This window comes from Tenrec ecaudatus, chromosome 16 (genome assembly GCF_050624435.1).
Source record: "Tenrec ecaudatus isolate mTenEca1 chromosome 16, mTenEca1.hap1, whole genome shotgun sequence".
Taxonomy (NCBI): Eukaryota; Metazoa; Chordata; class Mammalia; order Afrosoricida; family Tenrecidae; genus Tenrec; species Tenrec ecaudatus.
The window spans coordinates 64,042,038-64,064,866 of record NC_134545.1 but is presented as its reverse complement, the minus strand read 5'-3'; the positions used below and the strand labels follow the sequence as shown (position 1 = coordinate 64,064,866).

General features: G+C 41.5%; 1 protein-coding gene across 2 annotated transcripts in view; it reads left to right on the top strand.

The window, feature by feature from the left end:
* Nucleotides 1-22,829, top strand: part of BICC1 (BicC family RNA binding protein 1) — a 311,914-nt gene that overhangs the window by 85,741 nt on the left and 203,344 nt on the right. For both annotated transcript variants that reach the window (XM_075534861.1, XM_075534862.1), the window contains exon 2: nucleotides 14,555-14,601. In XM_075534861.1, the coding sequence (XP_075390976.1) occupies nucleotides 14,555-14,601 (47 nt within the window). The remainder of the gene's footprint in view (nucleotides 1-14,554; nucleotides 14,602-22,829) is intronic.

Here is a 22,829-nt window from a genome sequence, read left to right as displayed (position 1 = left end):
AGGCACCACCAGGCTGTGCCCTGATTGGTAGGTTGGACTGCACACAGAAGTACAATCTAGCCATCACAGAGGTCCAACGTGAAGTAGCCTTGGCTCAACAAGCTCAGTTTAGCAATGGACAAAGAGAGTGTTTCTGTTAAATCTGCCCGGCCCAAGGTGAGTCCGTGGACAAAATGGGTGTGTATATAAAGTGGAATATCTTTCCACTTTACATAGGATAGAGAGGGGCTATACCCCAAAACTATAGCCCGTAGTCATCCCCCAGGTCGGGAACTGAACTCACCCCTGTGGCTTAACTTTCGGGCGAGCAAGAGACGGGTCTTTAACACTAGTCAGGTAAGCACACCTTAGAAAACTTCAGCGTTTGACATCAGAAGGGTATCCTGTACCCAAGCACAAGGTTTAGAAGGGCGAGGAAATGGACGTAAGGAAACACAGAGGAGGACGATGGATAAGTGGTGATACAAGTGATGGTATGTTCTGAGACATGTTCTGACATGGGTGAACCTTGAAAACATTCCGCTTGTGAAGTAAATCAGACATTCAAAGACAGATGATCTGATTCCATTTATATGAAACATCTAGAATAGACACAAGTCGAGATCGGGGGTTGCCAGCGGGTGAAAGCACCTGGTGGCTTCTACTAGGCCTACTCGCTATTTTCAGTGCTCCGAGGTCAAAGGGAAACCCAGACTTTGGAATCAGATAGACTTGGCATTGCACAACAGTTTCTCTACTTGGAATTCCTTTCCCTCATCTCCCATGTCTAAATCCTTTCCCACTTGGAAATAATCAGCCCCAAAGCTGTTTATCATGTTCATTTCTGGAATTCCCGTGCTGTATTATCTCTGACTCTTATGCAACATTGAGCTTTTTAGATTTTTTTCCTTTTGACTTTGAGGTCCAGGTCGATGGCTTTCCTGTTTTCAATGTGCTTATTTATATATTTACAGGTGACCGCAGAGCCTTAACAGCTTGCGCAGAGTTATATCACCAGTAAATGGCAGTAAGAGTTGAACTCAAATTTCTCTGACTTCACAACTTTTCTCTCCCCTTACTGTACGACTCAGGTACTAAGGGAGCTTTGCCTAACCCACTCCATAGACAAGTTGTTCGCATAATGATGAAGAGCAGTAGGTCTGATTAAAGCGACCCTGTTTTTTCTTTGCCTTTCTAGCCACCCTCCCCCGAAATGTTGATGTGGAGAAGAGCAAAAAAGATCACCTTGTCATAGATTTCAACATGTAATCTGAACTTCAGACATGCCTGGAACACATTTGGTTCTGATTTAAAACAAGTTGGCTTGCCCCACTGCCATATTATTACAAACACAAAAGAAATATAAACTTCATTCCATTAAATAGTCATCCACATAAACTCTCAAATAGTTTCATGGTTTTGGGTTGGGCCAAAACTGGATATTAAGGAAATGATTAGTAATGTTACATATTTTATTGAAACTATTTTTATTCGTTAATCTTTCACTGATCTCCCCATCCCCCCAATATCAACCAACATTTGTCTTTCTCCCTAAGAATGTTCCCAGGAGCTTTAGGCAGATAGAGCTTTGATTTCAAGTTGCTGACTCCCGCTATTTAGAATATTCTTTTTTGTCCCTGGTAACCTGTGGCTTTGCTCTTTTCTTTACTCTGTTCAGTCCTCCATAGCTCGAAAGAAAACTAATCTATCCTCTATCATAATTCTGCATAATAGAAATATAATGCAAGCCAGATACGTTTGCCTGAGAATCAGTCTACCTAAATTTCACAATAGACACATTGAAAAGAGTGAAATGAAACAGATGAGATTAATTTCCATTATAACCTTTATGAAAGTTTTATTTAAATTTGATCAAAAACCCTATTAATATGGCTTTTATAGTCTTTTCTTCTCTTTTAAAAACTAACTCTTTGAAACATTTATGTTGCCGTTAGATATCATCAAGTTGGTTCCGACCCACAGTGAACTTATGCACAACAGAACAAACACTGCCCAGTCCTGCACCATCTTCACAACGATTCCTCTGCTGGAGTCCACCCTTGCAGCCACCATGTCCATCCATCCTGTCGAGGACCTTTACCTAGCAGATTGTCCCTCTCCAGGGACTGGTCTGAAACAATTCCAGCCAAACTCATGATTACTCAGAATGTCGAGGATGACCAGGAGAGCAAACAAATCTGCCGTGGAGGGAGTACAGCCAGACTATCCCTTAGAAGCGAGGATGGGGACACTTGGTCTTATGTGCTTTGGGACATGCTACCTGGAGAGACCAATCCCCGGAGAAGGACAATTTGCTTAGTAAAGTAGAGGGGCAGTGAACAGGAGGAGCATGCCAAGGAGATGGATTGATGCAGTAGCTGCAACAGGGGCTGTGACCTAACAACTACAAAGACGGCCAAGAACCAGGCAGTGTTGCCTTCTTTTGTCTAGAGGGACCCACTGAGTCAGAAGAGGCTTGATGGCACTTACCAACACCACCATATGACCAATGATTAATGCACTGGACAGTGCAGATCTATAGGAAGAACACCATCAGCTCACTATGAGGGGTTAACTCTAAAAAACACTGCCGTGGAGATGACTCTGACTCATAGCGACCCTGCAGGACTGGGTCCAACTGCCCCGGTGGGCTTCCGAGACTGTAATTGGTTGTAGGAGCCGAAAGTTGCATCTTCCTCCTGAGGAGTGCCTGGTAGTTCCCAATGCTGACCTTGTGCTTAGCAGACTGTTAGACTGGGTTGTCTCGAGAAATAAAACCAATGACACTTAAATAAGTATGAGAAACCACTTTATATCGAGAAGCAATTTCATATCAAGCAGGCATTCCAACCTAGTCCAACGCAAGTCTCTCTTGAGACTCACGCAGCTGCAGGCCAATGATCCAGAAAGGTGACACAGGGAGCAGGGAGCGCCCAGGTCAGCGGGTGCAGCATAAGGTCAATGGAAACATGCATCCACACGGGATCGCCTCTGGAGGCAGACATAGACTCTTAACAAGGAGGAAGGCAAAAGGCCAGAGGAAGGAAAAATTCCCAGTGTCTCTCTTATAAAAAGCCCACACCTCTAGGGAGGCATCATTAGGCTGTGACCTGATTGACAGGTTGTACTCTACCTGTACACTTTCATGCAGGTTCAAACGGACTCAAATCTAACCGCCACACAGCCTCACACAGCATCACTATGCCACCAGGGCTCCTGGGATGGTAGGTATTCGTAATTTTGTTAAACTAAGCAAAGGCTATGAATGTGTCTTTTAACTTTTGTTGAAGTCAGAAGTGCGTGGATTTTTTTTTAAGTGCTGAAACGATATGACACTCCCAAGTTGTCAAAGCGTGTCACGATCCTCCATGCCAAACCAAACGAGTCTTCTGGAGTTGCTTATGGAAGAAGAAATAGAGCCTGAAAGCGAGTTATTTGGCATTATCAGAGTTTCTATTAATTGGTGGAACTGTAATTTCATTGTTGTATATTAGGATCTTCAGTTCACAAGGAAATCTTTTCCAGGTCAATAAATTTGAAGTCTGGGAAAAACTCTTAGCTCAAGCTCTTGAAGAGTTCAAGTGAAAAATTGCTTCATGCAGTGAATAGGTATCAGATTTTTCTGAATACCTGTTTTACAGCAACAAATACTTTTGAAGCCCAGATCATGTATAGTACAGAATGCTGGCCCCGTATGACAGGACACCACCATGCTAGCTTGTTTATAGCCATGGACAACTGGCCCGAGATAATCCCCACGAGTGCGTGTGCATGTGAAAAAGTAATCCCTGTAGTCTGCATTTTGAGAAGCAGCCCTTACAAACGACTTGATGGTGGGACTGGCAGATCTGACTTTCAAAGAGGTGACTGTGACCCCTTTGTCAGAATAGCCAGACTCCCTCCTCATCCCTTCATCATCGTTGTCCTTCTTATTTTTGTTAGTAGGCTCCATCAGACCCTTCATCCTCATATGCTAGGCAGGCCAGAGCAGCACACTGCCCAATCCGGTGCCACCCTGACATTTGTTGTATTTGAGCCCATTGTTGCAGCCCTGTCTCAACCCCATCTCATCGAAGGCCTTCCTCTTCTCTTTGACCAAGCCTGATGTCCTTTCCCAAGGACTTGCCTCTCCTGAGAATATGTCCAAAGAACGAGGCCATGTCTCCCCGTACTCGCTTCTCAGGAGGATTCTATCTGGATTTCTCCCCAGGGAGATTTGTTTATTCTTCTAGCAGTCCACGGTACTTTGGTGTTCTTCACCAACACTATAAGTTAAATGCCTCAGTCTTTCTTTGAGCTCACTAGTTCTTTTTTTTTTAAATTTTAACAATTTATTAGGGGCTCATGCAATTCTTATCACAGTTCATACATATACATACATCAGTTGTATAAAGCACATCTATCTGTACAGTCTTTGCCCTAATCATTTTCTCCTCTTTTCTTTTTTTATATTTTATTAGGGACTCATACAACTCTTATCACCATCCATACATATACATACATCAATTGTATAAAGCACATCCATACATTCCCTGCCCCAATCATTCTCAAGGCATTTGCTCTCCACTTAAGCCCCTTGCATCAGGTCCTCTTTTTTTCCCCTCCCTCCCCTTTCCCCCCTCCCTCATGTGCCCTTGGTAATTTATACCTCGTTATTTTGTCATATCTTGCTCTATCCGGAGTCTCCCTTCCCCCCTTCTCTGCTGTCCCTCTCCCAGGGAAGAGGTCACATGTGGATCCTTGTAATCAGTTCCCCCTTTCCAACCCACTCACCCTTCACTCTCCCAGCATCGTCCCTCACACCCTTGGTCCTGAAGGTATCATCCACCCTGGATTCCCTGTACCTCCAGCCCTCATATGTACCAGTGTACAGCCTCTGTCCTATCCAGGCCTGCAAGGTAGAATTGGGATCATGGTAGTTGGGGGGAGGAAGCATCCAGGATCTGGGGGAAAGCTGTGTTCTTCATCGGTACTACCTCGCACCCTAATTAACCCATCTCCTCTCCTAAACGCCTCTATGAGGAGATCTCCATTGGCCGACACTTGGGCCTTGGGTCTCCACTCTGCACTTCCCCCTTCATTTAATATGGTATATATATACATATACATATACACATATATAGACATACATACACACACTTATATCGTTGTTGTTTTTTTTTGCATGATGCCTTATACCTGGTCCCTTGGCACCTCATGATCGCACTGGCCGGTGTGCTTCTTCCATGTGGGCTTATTTGCTTCTGAGCTAGATGGCCGCTTGTTCACCTTCAAGCCTTTAAGACCCCAGACACTATCTCTTTTGATAGCCGGGCACCATCAGCTTTCTTCACCATATTTGCTTATGCACCCATTTGTCTTCAGCGATCCTATCATGGAGGTGTGCAGTCAATGATATGATTTTTTGTTCTTTGATGCTTGGTAACTGATCCCTTTGGGACCACTCGATCACACAGGCTGGTGTGTTCTTCCATGTGGACTTTGTTGCTTCTGAGCTAGATGGCCACTTGTTTATCTTCAAGCCTTTAAGACCCCAGTCACTATCTCTTTTGATAGCCGGGCACCATCAGCTTTCTTCGCCACATTTACTTGTTCACCCACTTTGGCTCCAGCCGTTGTGTCGGGAGAGTGAGCATCATAGAGTTCCAATTTAATAAAAGAAGGTATTCATGCATTGAGGGAGTGTTTGAGTAGAGGCCCAAGGTCCTTCCGCCACCTTAATACTTGACCTATAAATATAGACACATAGATCTATTTCCCCATCCTCCTATATATATTTGCATGTACATGTCTTTGTCTAGACCTCCATGAATGCCCTTTGACTCCTAGCTCTTTCCTCCATCTCCCTTGACTTTCCTCCTGCCCTACTACCATGCTTCATCGCCACCTGGGCTAGAGTATACCTCTTCTCTAAGCAACCTTACCCATGATCATTTCCCACCATGCCTGCCACTCCCCCTTCTCTACCATTTGGGGTCCCATGTTTTTCCCTTGTCCCTGGGTTTGTTAACACCACTTCCTTACCCCCCTTACCACCCCACCCCAAGTCCCCCCGGAACTGTCGGTCCCATTGTTTTTCCTCCAGATAGTTCATCCAACCTGTCCTATTCAGACAGACCTGTGGAGTCACTAACATGCACGAAAACAAGACAGAGGAAAACAAAGCAACAGTATACAACCAGACAACAAAACAACAAAAACAAACCACTGACAAAGAAAGAACAAAACAGTTCACAAGAGAAAAGCTTGTAGTTAGTTCAGGGATCGTTTGCTGGCCCTTAGGAGTGTTTTCCAGTCCAGTCTGTTGGGGTAACATGCCCTGGCCCCAAAGTCCACTTTCAGCATTCCCTGGGGACCTTGCCACTCCATTCCCTTGCTGTTCTGCTGCACTTCCCCAGTGATTTGCCTCGGTGTGGTGGGATCAAGTCAGGTGCAATTCCCACACTGTGTTTCCGGTGCAGTCCCCTGTATCGCCCTTAGTCACTGAGGGGGAGCTCACTAGTTCTTTGTGCAACTTTCGCATGCATGTGAAATGACTGAAAATACCACTCCGCCAGCCTGGAGTGGCGCACTCGAGTCCTCACAGGGGCGTCTTTGCTCTTCAACACTTTAAAGAGGTCTTATGCAGCTGATCTGCTCTGTGAAATGTGCCTGCCCTTTGATCTTTGGATTACTGCTCTCATGAGCATTGACTGTAGATGCAAGCAAAATGACATTCTTGATAATTTCGATCTTTTCTCCATTCACCATGAAGGCTGCAATCCTTGCTCTTCATCAGCAAGTGCTTCAAGTCCTCCTCACTTTCAACAACCAAGGTTATGGCATCTGCATATCGCAGGTTCTTAATAAACCTTGCTCTAGACCAGTGGTTCTCCACTTTCCTAATGCCACGAGCCTTTAATACAGTTCCTCATGTTGTCGCGACCCCCAGCCATAACATTATTTTCATTGCGACTTCATACCTGTAATTTTGCTACTGTTATGAATCATAATGTAAATATCTGATATGGAGGATGTATTTTCATTGTTACAAATTGAACATAATTAAAGCATAGTGATTAATCACAAAACCAACATATATTTATATGTTGTGAAATATTTATTTCTAATGACAAATAAATGAAGTTTTGTCTTGAAGCATGGTGTAGCATGGGCAACAGTTGTCACACCAGGTACACCAGGTACTTGTATGTGGGCGTATCTGCATGTAGGTGGACCTGCCTAGAGACGGATAGAGGAGCGGTGTCTCGGTTCCTAAAACCATCAGAAATATCTGTTTCCCAATGGTCTTAGGCGACCCCTGTGAAAGGGTCGTTCGACCCCCAAAGGGGGTGCGACCCACAGGTTGAGAACCCCTGCTCTAGCATGATATCACATTCTTTTGCATATAATCCAGCTTCTGGGGTTATTTACTCCAATTGAACAAGTTTAATGAGAGGATACAACTGCTGCACACCTTTCTTGATTTTAAACCATGCAGTATTGCCTTGTTCCATTTGCACAGTTTCCCTTTGGCCTGTGTACAAGTTCTGCATGAGCACAATGAAGTGAAACCTCATGAGCATAACTCATAGTTTCCCTATGAACAGTTTCTGAGGCTAAATTTTTATGAGAACAGACAGCCTCATATTCCTCTAATGGAGCAGCTGGTTAGGTTTGAACTGCCAACTCTGCAGTTAGCAGATCAACACATAAACCATAGTGCCACCAGGGCTCATTGACCTGTATAATGCATGATTGAGTAAGGGTTGGATTGCTAACCACAGGATTGGAGTTTCAAACCCACCAGCTGCTCCAAGGGTGAAAGATGGATCTGTCAGCTCCCACAGAGAGTTGGGAGGCCTGGGGAACCATTAATAGGGTGACTATGAGATGGAATCAACTTGATGGCAGTGGGTTTGGTTGTTTTTTGGTTTATTTATGCACTCGATCTACACAAATACTCCTTTTGCAGATTCCTCTGTTAGTAGAACTAGTCAGGTTGTCAGGGAAGTTTTCTGAAAACAGTAAGTATATGGAGTAAAACACATGCCATTGCTCTTTTACTACCTGGATTAAATTGATGCAGTATGTTCAAGTTTTAAACTGTGAGTAACTGATTTGTGCAGGAGAATCAGACTACCTAAATAGTTAGATTTTTTGCTCGGAAGACCTAAGGATACAGGAGCCTTATCTTTGCAAATGTGTTCTAGGTGGGCTGTATCAACAAAGAGACACACATGCCCTGTACTTTTATAGATGTTAAAGAATTCTGTTATTTTATTTTTATAATTTCAGCTTGTGTTTTCTGGGGGAAAAAAAGGCATCGTTTGTTCAGGTATTTAAAAAGCTGTCCCATGCCTTGCTTTAAACATTGAATGTGTAGTTCTTTTCTCTCTAGAACTGGCTCTATAAAGCATCTGATGTTAGAAGAGAGAAGCATTTCAGAAAGAAAATAATATAAAGAATATGTGCATCAGGAAGAATTCAAACTTTAAGTTCCCCTCCCTTAATTCATGAATTAGCTAGATGTCCCCTGTAGCTAGGAAGCCTAGTGGCTCAGGGGTTCAGCGCTCAGCGGTTCAAATTCACCAGCCTGGACTGTGAGAAAGGAATGCCAGTCTGCGTTAGTAACAGTGACCACCTTGGAAACCCTGTGGGACAGTTCTCCTTGGTTCTGTAGGGTCACTGACGTAGAATCCACTCGCCAGCAATGGGTTTGGTTTTGATTTTGATAGTTCGGGGGGCGGGGAGGACTCTAATAGTTTACACCTGTTTCAACTTTTGCTGTTTGTATTGGCCATGGTTTTTGCCATCCCACGTTTCTCGTGAAGCAGAAATATGAAATAAGATGTGGCAAAGCACTGGAGAAGTTATAATAAACATAAAAATGAATCGTTCAGCTTAAAATACAAAATGCCTTACCTGCACATTTAGCCGGCCATGTTTCAGTAGTATTGAAGTAATTTATTCCTGGAGTTCTATGTCATGAAAATAAAGACAGTTGCTTTCGTTGGCAAGAATATTCCAGCGTTTTAACATTCAGGAGATTAAATTTTGGAACATCAGGCAGAGGTCATTATTGTAAAGACAGGAAAAACCTGCTAAAGCCGTGTGTGGGTGATCATATCACCCTGGAATAAAACAGAGGAGAGAGTATCAGTGTATAGAATGCTAAGACTGTTTCAATAGAATTATTTAACCACAGAATATAATCAGACTTCAAAGGTCAAGGAATATCATGACATAAAGTATGCATTGGCTCTTCAATAGGCAACATCTGTCCTTCCAAACATAATGAAAATAACACCATCTGAGTCAATATATTATCATAACTCATTTTTCCCTTGTAATCCAATTCTCAACTGGTTTACCCACAGGTGCCCTGTTATTATTCAAGGCTACCAGTAGCTGTTTAGCTAGTGTTGGGTCAAGAGTAAAATGACTCCCTTTTTAATACATTGTCAGAATGAGAACAGAGAAATTTATAAGTTTCATTTGGATGCAATCGTGGCTTTGAAAAGTTCATTGGAAAAGTTCATAGGAGAAGTGAATTTTCAGTTTGGCTGCGTCTTCGTGGTTGGGCGGCTTTGCTCAGATGGGTCAGGCTTGTAAATTGAATGAGGTCAGAGCGTTGTCTATTTTGATTCATCTGGCACAAGACTTAATTATTTGTGGAATGGATGTGAATTTATCTTTATTTTCTGCGTCTATTGGATGAGAAATTTAGAGATAGAATCAACTCAATGGCCATGAATTTGGGTTGGGGAAGTTTACACTCAGCGAGCCATGAGTTCTGTGGCAGAATTCTCTATTGCCATGAGAAAGGACCTGGGTTCAATTTCTGGGCAATGTACCATAAGTGCAGCCACTACTTGACGTTCAGTGGAAGCTGGCATGAGTGGCTATCACGCCGAACAGGTTTGGGTGAAGCTTCCAGACTAAGACAGAAAGAAAGGCCTGGTGATCAACTTCTGGAAATCAGTCCATGACAACCCAGTAGATCATGGTAGTCTGAGCCACAGCTGACAGGGTTGGGCGGGGTCTCTGCATTGTGCACGGAGTCGCCATGAGTTGGGAGCTGATTGTCGGCCGGCAACACGTTTATATTGGAAAGGATGTATTCTGTAAACAATGCCCCCTTCATTCAATTTTTTAAATAAAAAATTTCCAAAAAATGTTGTTATAATCTTAAACAGGACAACGGGAAAAGAAAGTCTAAGACATATTATGCAGATGGAGGGGATCTTTGGCACAGGGTCGTTTTTGATACACAGACATAAGAGAGGCACGGGAGCCAAGGAGAACTGTCACCCCACATGGTATATGGGAAATGAAAACCTTAAAGCCACGGGGGGTGGTCCTAGAGCGGGAATGAGGCCCTGACTGGGAGAACGTAGATGCTCATGTATAAGCAGCACATTTTTAATGCAGTGTTGTGGTAAAATGTGGTGCGTTGGCTTAGCCTCGTGTATATACGGTATGTGCATTGTGGTAGGCAGAGGAGCTTACCAGATAGGTACAGGGGCTGCCCTAAGGCCGCTAGAGAAGTCCTCCAGTCTGGCTGACCTTTCCTCTAGCGATCCCCCTCAAGGAGACTGCTCCTCCCTGGATTTATCAGGCCCCCATCACGCATTTCTTAGGAAAAGTCTGCCTTTTGATCCTGAGAAATTCAGATTACGTTTGAGAATTAGATCAATTCTTGCATGGAAGGGAGAAACTTTTGGCGAAATGTTGCTTTCAGCTGAATGGTACCCATTCCATTTTTGGTTCTAAGCCTCCTCTTCTCTTTTATATCGTAAGCTTGCTACATATATAGGTATCTGGTTCCAGTTCAGATGTTTTTGTAACATAGTTAAATCTAATTTGGGTCTAACTAAGGAAAGCTCCCCACCCCCACACACACACTTTTTTTTTTTTAAATCCCGCCAGGGATTGAAGAGTCATTCTATTAAGTGCATTTGTTAGTTTTGCTAGACTTGGAGTGAAGGGGCATTTTGAGGTTGTAACATGCTGAGTTTGTTGTGAGCAAAATAACCATCCTTTGGAAGTTTCTGTAACAAACTGTTATAGCACTACAAAATTTAAACTAGTGAAGAAGCCCCTGTAGCTGGAAGCAGCGGTGATGTACTTTGCTTTCCAGGCCTTTAAAGATATCTGTCATTCTGAGATTTTCAAAGATGACACTGATGTCATCCTAGGTTTTTAAAATCTTCAAGTCCTGGTCTGTAACTTCCATTGACAAATGACTATAGGTGTTATTGAGTAAGGCTCCTTTGAACTCTTTTAAACCTAAAAATCTGGTTGATATTAAGGGTAATTAATGTGACCTCCACTGGATTTGGACACTCCTTTTTATCTTCAGTGGGTGACTCCTCTACCAAGTTTAACCACTTTTGTCAATTTACTTTGAGTGATCTTTACTTTTTTAATTCAACTTCACTTTATTTTAAAAAAGTTTTAATATGGCTATATTTTGAAGTGAGAATATGAAAACCATAGGGTGAACTACAAAGAATCTATTTGTGGAAATGGCTGATCAAATGCCCATATCCATGTCTGTGCTTAGTTGATGATGATGATACACATTTTTGTGAAAATTAGTAAAGTTAAAATACCATATATACTCATGTGTAAGCCCAGTTTTATTTTTCTTTTAAAAAATCATTTTATTGGGGGCTCATATAACTCTTAGCACAATCTATACATGCATCCATTGTGTCAAGCACATTTGTTCATTTGTTATCATCATCATTCTCAAAACATTTGCTTTCTACTTAAGCCCTTGGTATCAGCGCCTCATTTCCCCCTCCTCCCCGCCTCCTGTCCCCTCCCTCACGAACCCTTCATAATTATAAATTATTATTATTTTGTCATATCTTACATTGTCTGACATCTCTCTTCACCCACTTTTCTGTTATCCATCCCTCACGGAGGGAGTTATGTGTAGATCCTTGTGATCGGTTCCCCCTTTGTACCCTACCTTTCCCTCCCCTTCCTGGTATTACTACTCTCATTATTGGTCCTAAGGGGTTTATCTGTCCTGGATTCCCTGTTTTTCCAGTTCTTATCTGTACCAACATACATCCTCTGGTCAAGCCACATTTATAAGATAGAATTGGGGTCATCATAGTGTGGGAAGGGAAGCATTTAAGAACTAGAGGAAAGTTGTATGTTTCATCGGTGCTACACTGCACCCTGACTGGCTCATCTCTCCCCATTACCCTTCTGTAAGGGGTGCCCAGTTGCCTACCTATGGGCTTTGGGTCTCCACTCTGCACTCCCCTTCCTTCACAATGATATGATTTTTTTTTGTTCTTTGATACCTGATCCCATCGACATCTCGTGATCACACAGGTGCTTCTTCCACGTGGACTTTGTTGTTTCTGAGCTAGATGGCTGCTTGTTTATCTTCAAGTCTTTAAGATCCCAGACACCATATCGTTTGATAGCTGGGCACCATCAGCTTTCTTCACCACATTTGCTTATGCACCCGATGAGCAGAGTTTTCCAGCACATTTTTAATGCAGTAAAATTTGGTGCCTTGGCTGATATTTGGGTCGGCTTATACTCAAGTCTATACAGTAGTGTCGGCACTGTGCGCATTTCCTTCTGCTGTTTCCCTCCACAAATTACCATAAACGTAATAACACAACACAATCTTCCTGTCTTTTCTAGGAGTCAAATACTAAATGGCTTCACTAGGCTGAAAGCAATGTGTTAGCAGGGGTGCACTCTCATATGACACCGTACGGGTGAATCTGCTTTCTTGCTCTTGTTCAGGAGGTTCCCATTAAAGAAGTAATGTCGCGTCTTCAAATCTCTCTTCTCACTTCTGCTTCTATCCTCACAGTTCCTTCCTTCCCCCTCTTCAATTATTACATCACCTTTTTGAACGCTAGCCTTCTTGCCATTCTCTTGTACGAACCCTGGTGTTATGTTTAGCTCGGGGGCATAATTCAGTGGGATAACTCTTCCCATATCAAGATCTTTAATTTAATCACACGAACAACATCTGGTAACATATTTCCAGGTTCTAGGGATTCGGATTGACTGTCTTTGCGGACAACTTAGCTTGCACCACCACACATTAGAATACCATTTTTAGTTGGTCATTTCTTTTTAGCTTTTGTTTTCATGTTTTCTTAAAATTTTCTTTGAAATTAGTGTTTTTTAATGCAAAACTATTGATTAAATATTTCCCCCAAATAGCAGGGGGCTTTTATTTAAATTTGAAACAAAACACCTACAGATATTAATAAATAAAATTTCTTTAAATCTGGATCATCCACTGACCAGAATGCCAGAGTGGTAGAAAGTGTGTATAAAAACTTGCCCAGTGACAAAAGTGATTCATAAGTGATTGCTCTGTTACATTTCCTGGCTCTTTGATCATTTTACCAGGTCCTCTGGAGATGTGTGTGCGCACATGCGAACACACAGACACACACACACAACATCCATGTTTGGTAGAATCTATCAGAAAAGAGAAATGCAAATATTTTCCCTTAAAATAAGAGTTAGAAAAGTAAGATTGTCCCCTGTCAACAGTAGAAAACTTGCAAGACTCGGAAATACCGGGCACTTTCATTGAGTTATGGACTTCATAGTTTACACCACACATACACACACACACACACCACATATATAAATACACATCTTCATAAACATACACTGATGTTTACCCTCTGAAAAGTATCATCTCTATTACATGCAAAGTGCTGTTGACTCTCTTCTTTCTCTTTTTAGTGAAATCCCCCAGGGCCCTCCACAAATAAATGAATGAGGTTCACAGAGCCACAGGATGTTTGGACGTAGAGAACTAGGTTTGGCCAGTATGTATAGGTTCTCATTTAGATACAAAAATGGTTATTCTAATAAGTGACCTTTTAACTAACCTGACCTGATAGTTTTGTTGGTGGCGATGTCCTTTAACATGACTGCTTAATCCTCATTTTCTGTCCCTCTCTGTGTACATAACTGAAGTAGTGAATTAAAGTAGTATCCAAGGCTAACGGAAATCCTATAGATCAATGGTTCTCAGCCTGTGGGTTGCAAACCCTTTGGGAGGTGGTGGTGTTGAACGACCTTTTCACAGGGGTCACCCGATTCACAACAGTAGCAGAATTAAAGTTATGAAGTAGCAATGAAATAATTTTATGGTTGGGGGTCACCACAACATGAGGAACTGCATTAAAGGGTCACGGCATGAGGAAGGTGGAGAGCCGCTGCTCTAGATGATGTCATTAGTGCAAAGCACAAACAAACACAGCTCAGAACTGGTCCGTATCAAACGCACCACTTTGTTCCTTATTCTAAAGGATGGCATCATTTTATCAGTGTGCCTACGTAGAGATCTGTGAGTTGTTCAGAGAAAGAAGTGCGGAGTTATCTAAAGATGGCGTGTACTGGTAATTGTTTGGATTAGTGTTTTGTTCTTTATTAAGGTTGAATCCCTGATGTGGTACGTTAGTTTTGGGAGAGCAAGGATGGCATCTTGTACACCTTTGTAGTCTTGTACTTGATACTCTAGTGTTTTGAATACGTAGATTGCAAAAACAAAATATTTTAAATATATTCATTTTTATATTTACAGCTGCTGCTGAAGGAAAAGGCAAAAGCGGGGAAGACTTTTTTCAAAAGGTAAGTCACTTTCCTTCTTGCCTTGGTGACAATTGTGGGGAAATAGCCCTGTGTTAACAGTTCTACTAGAAGCTCCTGGAAGCTCCCTTTTGATAGGAAGGGCAGTAAGGTTTTGATAAGATAGCTAGAAATGGTTGGCAGAAGGAAAGCCTTCGAAGGCTCTCTTCTTCTTTTACATTTTATTTATTTTTTAAGGTTTTCTTTTAGGAAATACTTTTATCGGGGCTCATACATCTCCTATCACAATCCATACATTCATCCAGTGTGTCAAGCACATGCGCACATGTGTTGAAAAGGCTTTCTCTTTTTGTCTGAGAAACTCTAATGGAGTTTTTGTTTGTAGGTTAAGATGCAGTGAAACAGTAAGGCCTGCCAGACGGAATTCTCACACATCTATTAGCAAAACACCTTGGTTATCTTCTTTTCCACTGCTGCTCCTGATTTCCTTCCTGCCTGCACACATACCTGTCCAGGGATGTAGAGGGAGAGAGTCATTCACAATCTTTATTTCTCAACAGCTTGATCTTGGACAGAGGAAAGGTAACCCTTGAGATCTACTTACTCACGACCTCTGTCCATCCTTTTCAGGTCGTTACCATCAGTGAGATAAGCCTGGTGGGGGTAGAGCAATGGAATGTATGGGGCGGAGATGACTGAAAATTACACAGGAGAGGCTGGAAAGCTTGCGTACTGATAAATTCTAGCCAGTTCTATTTCTTAAAATAAGTGTTTTCATATGAAAGAAAATACCTGTCCTTTCAAAGAAATGTAACGCACATCTGTCTTAGGCTGGTTCTGTAGAGGAGAAAAGCCAGTGAGAGAAATACTCACATACATAATATTACATAGACTGACAGATTCATTTCAAGAAACAACTCACAGAATGGTGAAAGCTGGCAGTTCATGGCTCAGGCATCAGGCTTCTTCTCACTCATGTGATTATTGGGGCTGCTGACCCCCCACCAGATGGCAGGCTGCTGGCTCATGTGGCTGTGGAAAGTCGCAAATCCCCCGTTCTGCAGCTCCAGTGGCAGCTACTTGGCTTACATCCCACGAACCAGAAGTCGGGTGAAGATGAGTTAGATGCAGGATCAAAAGCGCGAGAGAGCTTTTTGGGAAATCTATATATATTGGGTGCAGACCACACCTCCAAGGAGCTTCCCCATGTATATATAAAACCACACAATGAAGGATAATTATGTAATGCTGAGAATCATGGCCTAGGCACATGAACACATAACCTTAACCATCAGTTCATTTGGGACTCACTGTCCTCGTCTTGAGACCCAGAAAGCGTGCATGGTGGAAACACGCCCACAGGTGTCCCAGAGGAAGGGAGGAGTGCCGGTAGCAGCATGTTCAGAAGGCGTGGAGCTGTGTTTTAGAAGACCACTCCGCCTTTGGGATCAAAGCCCATGTGCAAGCAGAGATGATTTTTGCAGAGATGATTTGCTCTGGCTTTCTCTGTTTCCTCCTTTTTGTCATCTTTATTCATTTGCAGTCCCTTCCAGGGGTGTTAAAAATACATATTTTAAAAGTTGATACTTGTAATACATCCTTTTTCATTCTGAAAGTCTTTATTTACAACATGTGTGGGCACACATGGGAGACATCAGAAGACACAGCCCCTCCCCTGATGGTGTTTATGGTGTCTGGGGCTATGGTCACAACAGCCTGAGGCTGTCAGGAACGGAACATTTGACGGAGACTTCAGGATATTAGAGCAGCTTCTTGAGCTCTCTAGGCGCATAGAAGGTAGCCTTGGGTAGATAAGAAGGACATTTTATGCATAAAACGGAATGTCAGAAGGCTGGTAGGTGGAAGAAAGCATTTGGCATTCATGCTACAAAATTTGGTTGATGCATGGTGGGGTGTGTAATCCAGGTTCTTAAACTTAAACTTAGTTGGCCTCCTTTTCAGAAAACAAAACCCCAAACTGTTCCCCCTGCCCCTTCCCAGCCATTAAAACCTTCTGTGCTCGAGCCCACCTTCCAGGGGAGAGCGTAGACACAGCCTTTGCACCATTTCAACCCCCCCACCCCCGCGTCATTCCATCGGTGCCCAGGGGAGAGCGCTGCCCACTTTGGGAAACACTGAACGATAAAGTGTTATTTTGTGTGTGTCTTGGGGAGGCCTTCACTATAGGCATTTAATGAAGAAAAAAAAAAAAGAAAACTCTTCTGGCTAGACTGTTTTAGGCTCATGTTGTTGAAGTCCACATAGTATCCCCGAACTTGATTTGGCATTAACTGACTCTAGCTAGTATTGTTTAACTTGGGTCTAGGTATTTCAGAACACAGTGACACTGTCTTTAGTAGAATACTGGGAACACTAGCTGTTAGAATGATGTGAAAAATGTTAATTGCTTTAATTTTTTCCTTGTCTTATTTAAAGCTGCATCTATTTTCTCACATCCATACTTACCTAATATTTAAAATTGATTATACAGAACCATCTGAACTGCTACTTCATACCACTTAAAGTCATGTACTCAGGAAAGTCTCTTTGGCCATCTTTGACCAAAATTAACCTAACCTAACTTAACCTACCCTACCTTACCCTACCCTAACCCAACCCAGCCTGACCCACTGTCATCGAGTCAATGCCAACTCACAGTGACTGTATAGGACAGGGTAGAACTGCCTCTTTGAGATTACAAAATTGTATCTCTTTATAAGAGGAGAAAGTCCTGTTTTTCTCCCATGGAGCAGTTGGTGGTTTTGAACTGCTGACCTTATAATTAGCAGCCCAACTCATAACCACTGCACCACCAGGCCTCCTCCCTCTTTGACAGATGGGAGCAAATAAGGTTTAGGGAACTGAAGAAGCCCTTCGAGCTATCCTCCTTTCAAGAGACAAGGGGAGAGAACAGGAGGAGATGCTGCTTGTGTGGGCTCAGAAGGCCGTGACCGTCAAAGACTTTTAGTGCAAATGCTATTTATAGTAGTGCCTACTGAAAACCAACTCACTCAAAGTAGAATCAGTTCATCATGAAATATAAATGACTAATCTCAGATTCCTTCTTCCTCTCTCAATTGACCTCTGTATTTTGATAAGGGCATGGGGTGACTATGAGGGACCTGTATGGGGCAGTAATAGAAAAATAAAACAAAACAGAAATCATAGTTTTGCCTTAGGTTAGTTGTGATGATACAATAGATTATATCTGTGGAAATATTTTTCCCCAGTAATCTTTTTAAATTTGTATGAGTATATAGATGTGAAAAGCAGACTCCGCAGCATTGTACAAGTCAGAGATTTTCACAACTGAATTAAAGCACGGTGTATGTGGTCCTAAAGGGACTTCATTCTTAGAAGATTTCCTTATATTTATAACTCTTTGCAGACCCACAGATACATTCCAGCAGTTTAAATAGAAACACATGTTTGACTCCAAGGACACATGTGTATCCTACAAACTATAAATTAGAGTCATAAATTACACTCTTGGCTACAGATTAATGGCTAATGAAATCTCGGAATAACTAAAGGGGTGGTGTTTTAATCTCCCCATTAATTAGTTTTGTAGGAAGTGTCTTCTTGATAGAAAAATCAAAATGCCTGTTAAATTTGGATTCTCATCCTGGAAAAAAACTGTCATTTAATAAAAGGCAAATGTTCTAAATTCCAGAAGAGTAATTCTCAGTGTTTTGAGCAGACAGAAGTAGATCTCATCTACAGTATAATGAAGTAATGGAGACCTATTGAATTGTTCTTCAGGAAGTTTCTTCTAGTGATACATATTTCCATTTTAATTTTACATAATGGCATTCTGGGAAACACTTCAGAGTAAGTCATAGAGGCACATTGCTGCTCATTAGTATCTTTGGAAAATATCTTTCATCTCCTAGAGTAACTAAAACCTGAATGATCTACATGCTTATTGTTGGAATTTTTTTATTTTAAATTTGACTTCAGGGTATATGAGTCACAAACCAAAATTCAAACCAGATTAGCTGAGTTTAAATTCAAGTACCCGTTTTATTTTAAAAAGTCTTCTAAGTCTTCAAGGGAGCCCTTCTTAACTTTGTAGCAGCTTCCTCTGAGGAGAAGATGGGTGCAGGAGTGTAAAGCTTTAACATGTTACTCTTCTCCTTATACTGTGAACATAGATGTATAAGCATGACAGATGATGATAACATTTGAGAAATTATTTTAGAGTAAGAATTGATATATTTACACAGAGTTTAAATGATAAATTAACAAATAATAATATGAAATATATTCTCTCAGACTCTGAGCTAACATAATAATTGCTTAGTGTATTATAGACTTAAACTCCGATTGTGTCATAGTTATTGTTCTTCTTGGGGAGCTACCTGGTTTTCTGTACACTGATTTACTGTATGCATTTGAAATCTTTTATTTTTCATGAAGCTTTATTAGTTAGGGCAAAGGCAAAACTAAAAATGTTCATAGATGAGAAACCCAATGACATAGTAGCTTAGAGGAAAGAGTTACTTATTTTGTTCTCATATACTATTCTAAGGAGAGTAGACCAGTTGGTTAGTAGCTTTACCCCTTGTTGTGATTCAGGGTCAGATTCCTTGTTAGATGTAGCTCTGTTGGCCTTTAAGTAATGGATCTTGCCTCTTTGGTTAAAACCGATTCACCCTTGTTTTCAATGTGAGCTGGTGATAAAGAGAAAGGTGTTTGAGAAAGTTTCATAGCTGGAGAGAGTCTTGTAGCTGTCAGGTAAGGCCTCAATGCCACCTCTCTCCCACTTCCATTGGCAAGTGCTTAGATGCATGGCCTCACCTATTACAGTAGTGGTGGTGGGCTTGGGAAAGGGGTGTGGCGTTTAAATGGGAAAGGGATTTTTGAGGCACGATCCGCCAGAAATCAGATAATGAGGGAGAAACGTAAGTAGTCAAAGTGTAATATCTTCATATGGTATTTGAGGCCTTTTAATGGATGAAAAAAAACAATAGGAAAATATATTATCGCTTAATGTGATTTATCATTTTTGATAATAATAGATAAGGTCTAGAGACCTTAATTACAGGAATGTCGTGACTTAAACTGAATTTTTTCCTTAGTTTCTAAATTGTCTGTAACACTTATGTACTTGACATTTAAAAAAAGAGAAAAAAGTTTTCCAATTTCCCTACCCCCTCACCGACAATTGCTCTTTTCCTTTTTAAGCCTTAGCCGTCCTGGTGGAAATGTAATGGTGTCTCATTGTGGTTTTGATTGAATTCTCTCTGATGAGTATTAAAGCTCAGCACCTTTTCATGTGTGTGATAATAATTCAGACGTCTTTTTTTTGGTTCAGCCCTTTGTTCATTTTGTGACCTGGTCATGTGTCTTTTCTTGTTAAGTTGTCAGAGTTTTATGTGCAAGTATATTTTGGTTATTAGATTCTTGATGAGTACATGGTTTCCAAAGCTATGCACCCACTTGGTAGCCTGTCTTTTCACATTTTTTGGCGGGAGGTGGGGGGTAAAACCTTTTAATGAACAAAAGCTTTTCTATTGCTAGTGCAGATGTGAAGTTGAGATAATCACCGTGGAGTACAATGCAGGATTCCTCAAAAAGCTAAAGATACAACTACATGACCCAGCAATTGAACTCCTAATTATGAACTTAAAGGACGTAAAAAGATTCAGAAAGAGAATTGTATACCATATCCATTGCAACACTATTCACAGTAGCCAGAAGGTGGAACAATCTGAATGTCAATTAACGGATCAATCGATAAACACACCATAGTAAAGGAATGTCATGGAATACTATTCAGACAATAGGATTAATGAAGTCTTGATATGTGCTGCAGTGCGGATGAAACTTGAAAACATTTTGATAAGTGAAACATATACATGACCTCACTTATATATAAAGAAAAGGCAAATGTATAGAAAGCAAAATTTATTAGTGGTTACTAGGAGTGAGAGGGAAAGGGTAGGAGGAAGAGAAGGACTGAAAAGTGATAGAAAATCACATTGAATAAAGATAGCCTTGCATATTTGATGATTGTAAATGCCATTAAAAGTTGAATTGGCAAAAGTGGTATGATATATTTACAACAATGACCGTGAAATAGCTAAAGGAGAAAAAGAGGGAAGGCTACCAAGGTTGCAATCCAACACCTCGTCTGTCTTTGCCCTTGTTTTGGAGGTATGGGACTGGGATTTCATGGGCATTCAGCTAACTGGTTTAATAATGTGTTTTGAGCCCCTATTCTACTCCCCAGTTTCTTGTATAGGTGCTTGGGGCTGTTTCAGGCAAGCATCCAAGGCTTGACAGTCGGTCTCTGTTCAAAGAACCGTAGAAGCAGAAGGAGAGTCAGGAATGGGAGAATATAGACTGTGTGGCTCATCGCCTTCATAAGCAACTATTTCCTTTGCCAGACGACCAGGAGAACAGGATGGTGCCCAGACACCATTACTGAACAGTTTGGTCAAAGTTTCCTCAGAGAATCCTGATCAAAAGGGGAAAGCTCAGAACAGAATTCCAAACTCTCATGGACTCTAAACTTTCTGGAGCAAAGGATGGATAAACCCCTTGAGGTCATCTTTAAATCTTGTACAAAAATACCCCCCAAGAGGCTTCACACCAAACAGTAGGTTAGCTTAACTAGTCAAGAGGTCTACCGTAAGCATCACACTCTTTGTAAGAATTAAGCATTGGGCTGCTAAGAGAAGGGTCATCAGAAGTGTGCTACTGCCCGCCGTTCTGTGGGAGCAAGTCAAGGCAGTTTGCATGCGTACAGATTTACAGCCTTACAAACCCTGAGCCGCAGCCCTGCTCTGCCCACAGCATGTCAGTTAGCAAGCCGACAACAGTAACTTGAAAGACTGTGTGGGCATTTTAGGGGCATCGCGGAGTCTATGCTGATAGGGGAGGAAGGACTGAAACATGAGGCTGAGAGTGATCGCCGTCGTCACTACATTGTATGTGTAGCAAGTGTTGAATTGGTGTATATTTTGTTGTGTATATTCTCAACAACAACAAAGTCAGTAAAATTTAATGGAAAAAATAAGATAAAAGTAATCTCTAATCCCACTTTTGAATGAGACCAATCACTTATAGACCCTTAATTTTTCTTATATGTGTATTAAAACCGCATGTCACCTAATTTTTAATGTCCCGTTATGGACTGCTACTTAATTATTGGCAGATATTATAGACTATTTGCAATGGCGACACCAGAGCATTCTTCGTTGTTAAAAGTTCTCCAGTGATTGAGCCGGATGGAGGAAACAGATAGGACGTCTATCGTCTCTCTAGCTTGCTCTCCATCCCGCATGGCAACTTTATCTAATGGAACCACGTGGAAACTATCTACCCGGGCGTTGTTTGAACACTTCTCTCGGTAGTTATTCATGACTTACTCACTGTCTGCCTTGTTTCCCTTTAATCAGATTCTTTTTTCTTCCTCTTGTGTAATGATTGTGGCCAGATTTTGGAGGGAAAATGTGTTACAGTGTATTAGGTGGTGATGGGTACAGTGATTGTATTACAGATGTGACTCATCAAAGCAGCAAAATGCTTTTGGAATCTGTAATCCCAGCAACTGGAGAAGACAACATTCAGCCAGCATCATTAATAAAAAGAGCCAAGTTTCCCATTGGAATAGATTATGCACAATATTTCTCCCTAAAGTGCACATCACACATTTTTTAGTGCTGGAATATTTTATACTCTCATTATGTGTGAAATTAATTTGAAAAACTGACCGCAAACATGTTTTTTATGATAGTTAAGAGTAAGACTGACATGTAAGTGAGATTGATTTAGTAAATCATGTAGTGTACTTTCATCACACCTGTCTCCTCCCCCTCAAAATTAAAAATTTTTTTTAGACAAGCACATTACTTTTGGCACTTTGAGATGGCAAAGTAGCAGATGTTGTCTTCTTGTGAAAACATTGGGACAGACAATTTTGGGGTTACCACGAGTCAGAATCAACTTGAAGGTAGCGGGCGGGATTGGAATCCTAAAATGAATGGCATAGAGGGAGTCCACTTGAACATTTTATTAATTGATCAGCTGCTGAGAGGTCAGCGGTTTGAACCTGCTGGTGACTCCATGGAGGAAAGATGCGGCAGTCTGCTTTCACACACATGCTTGGGAAACCCTGTGGGATTATACAAAATTGGGTTCAACTCAGTGGATTTGCCTTATTTTTGTTTTGTTTGATATTTCAAAAATAAGTAGTCTTGTGGCCCCTAATGTAAAGGTTGATTGGTTAAGCCCACTTAGTGGTTCTCTGGCCATATTGCTTC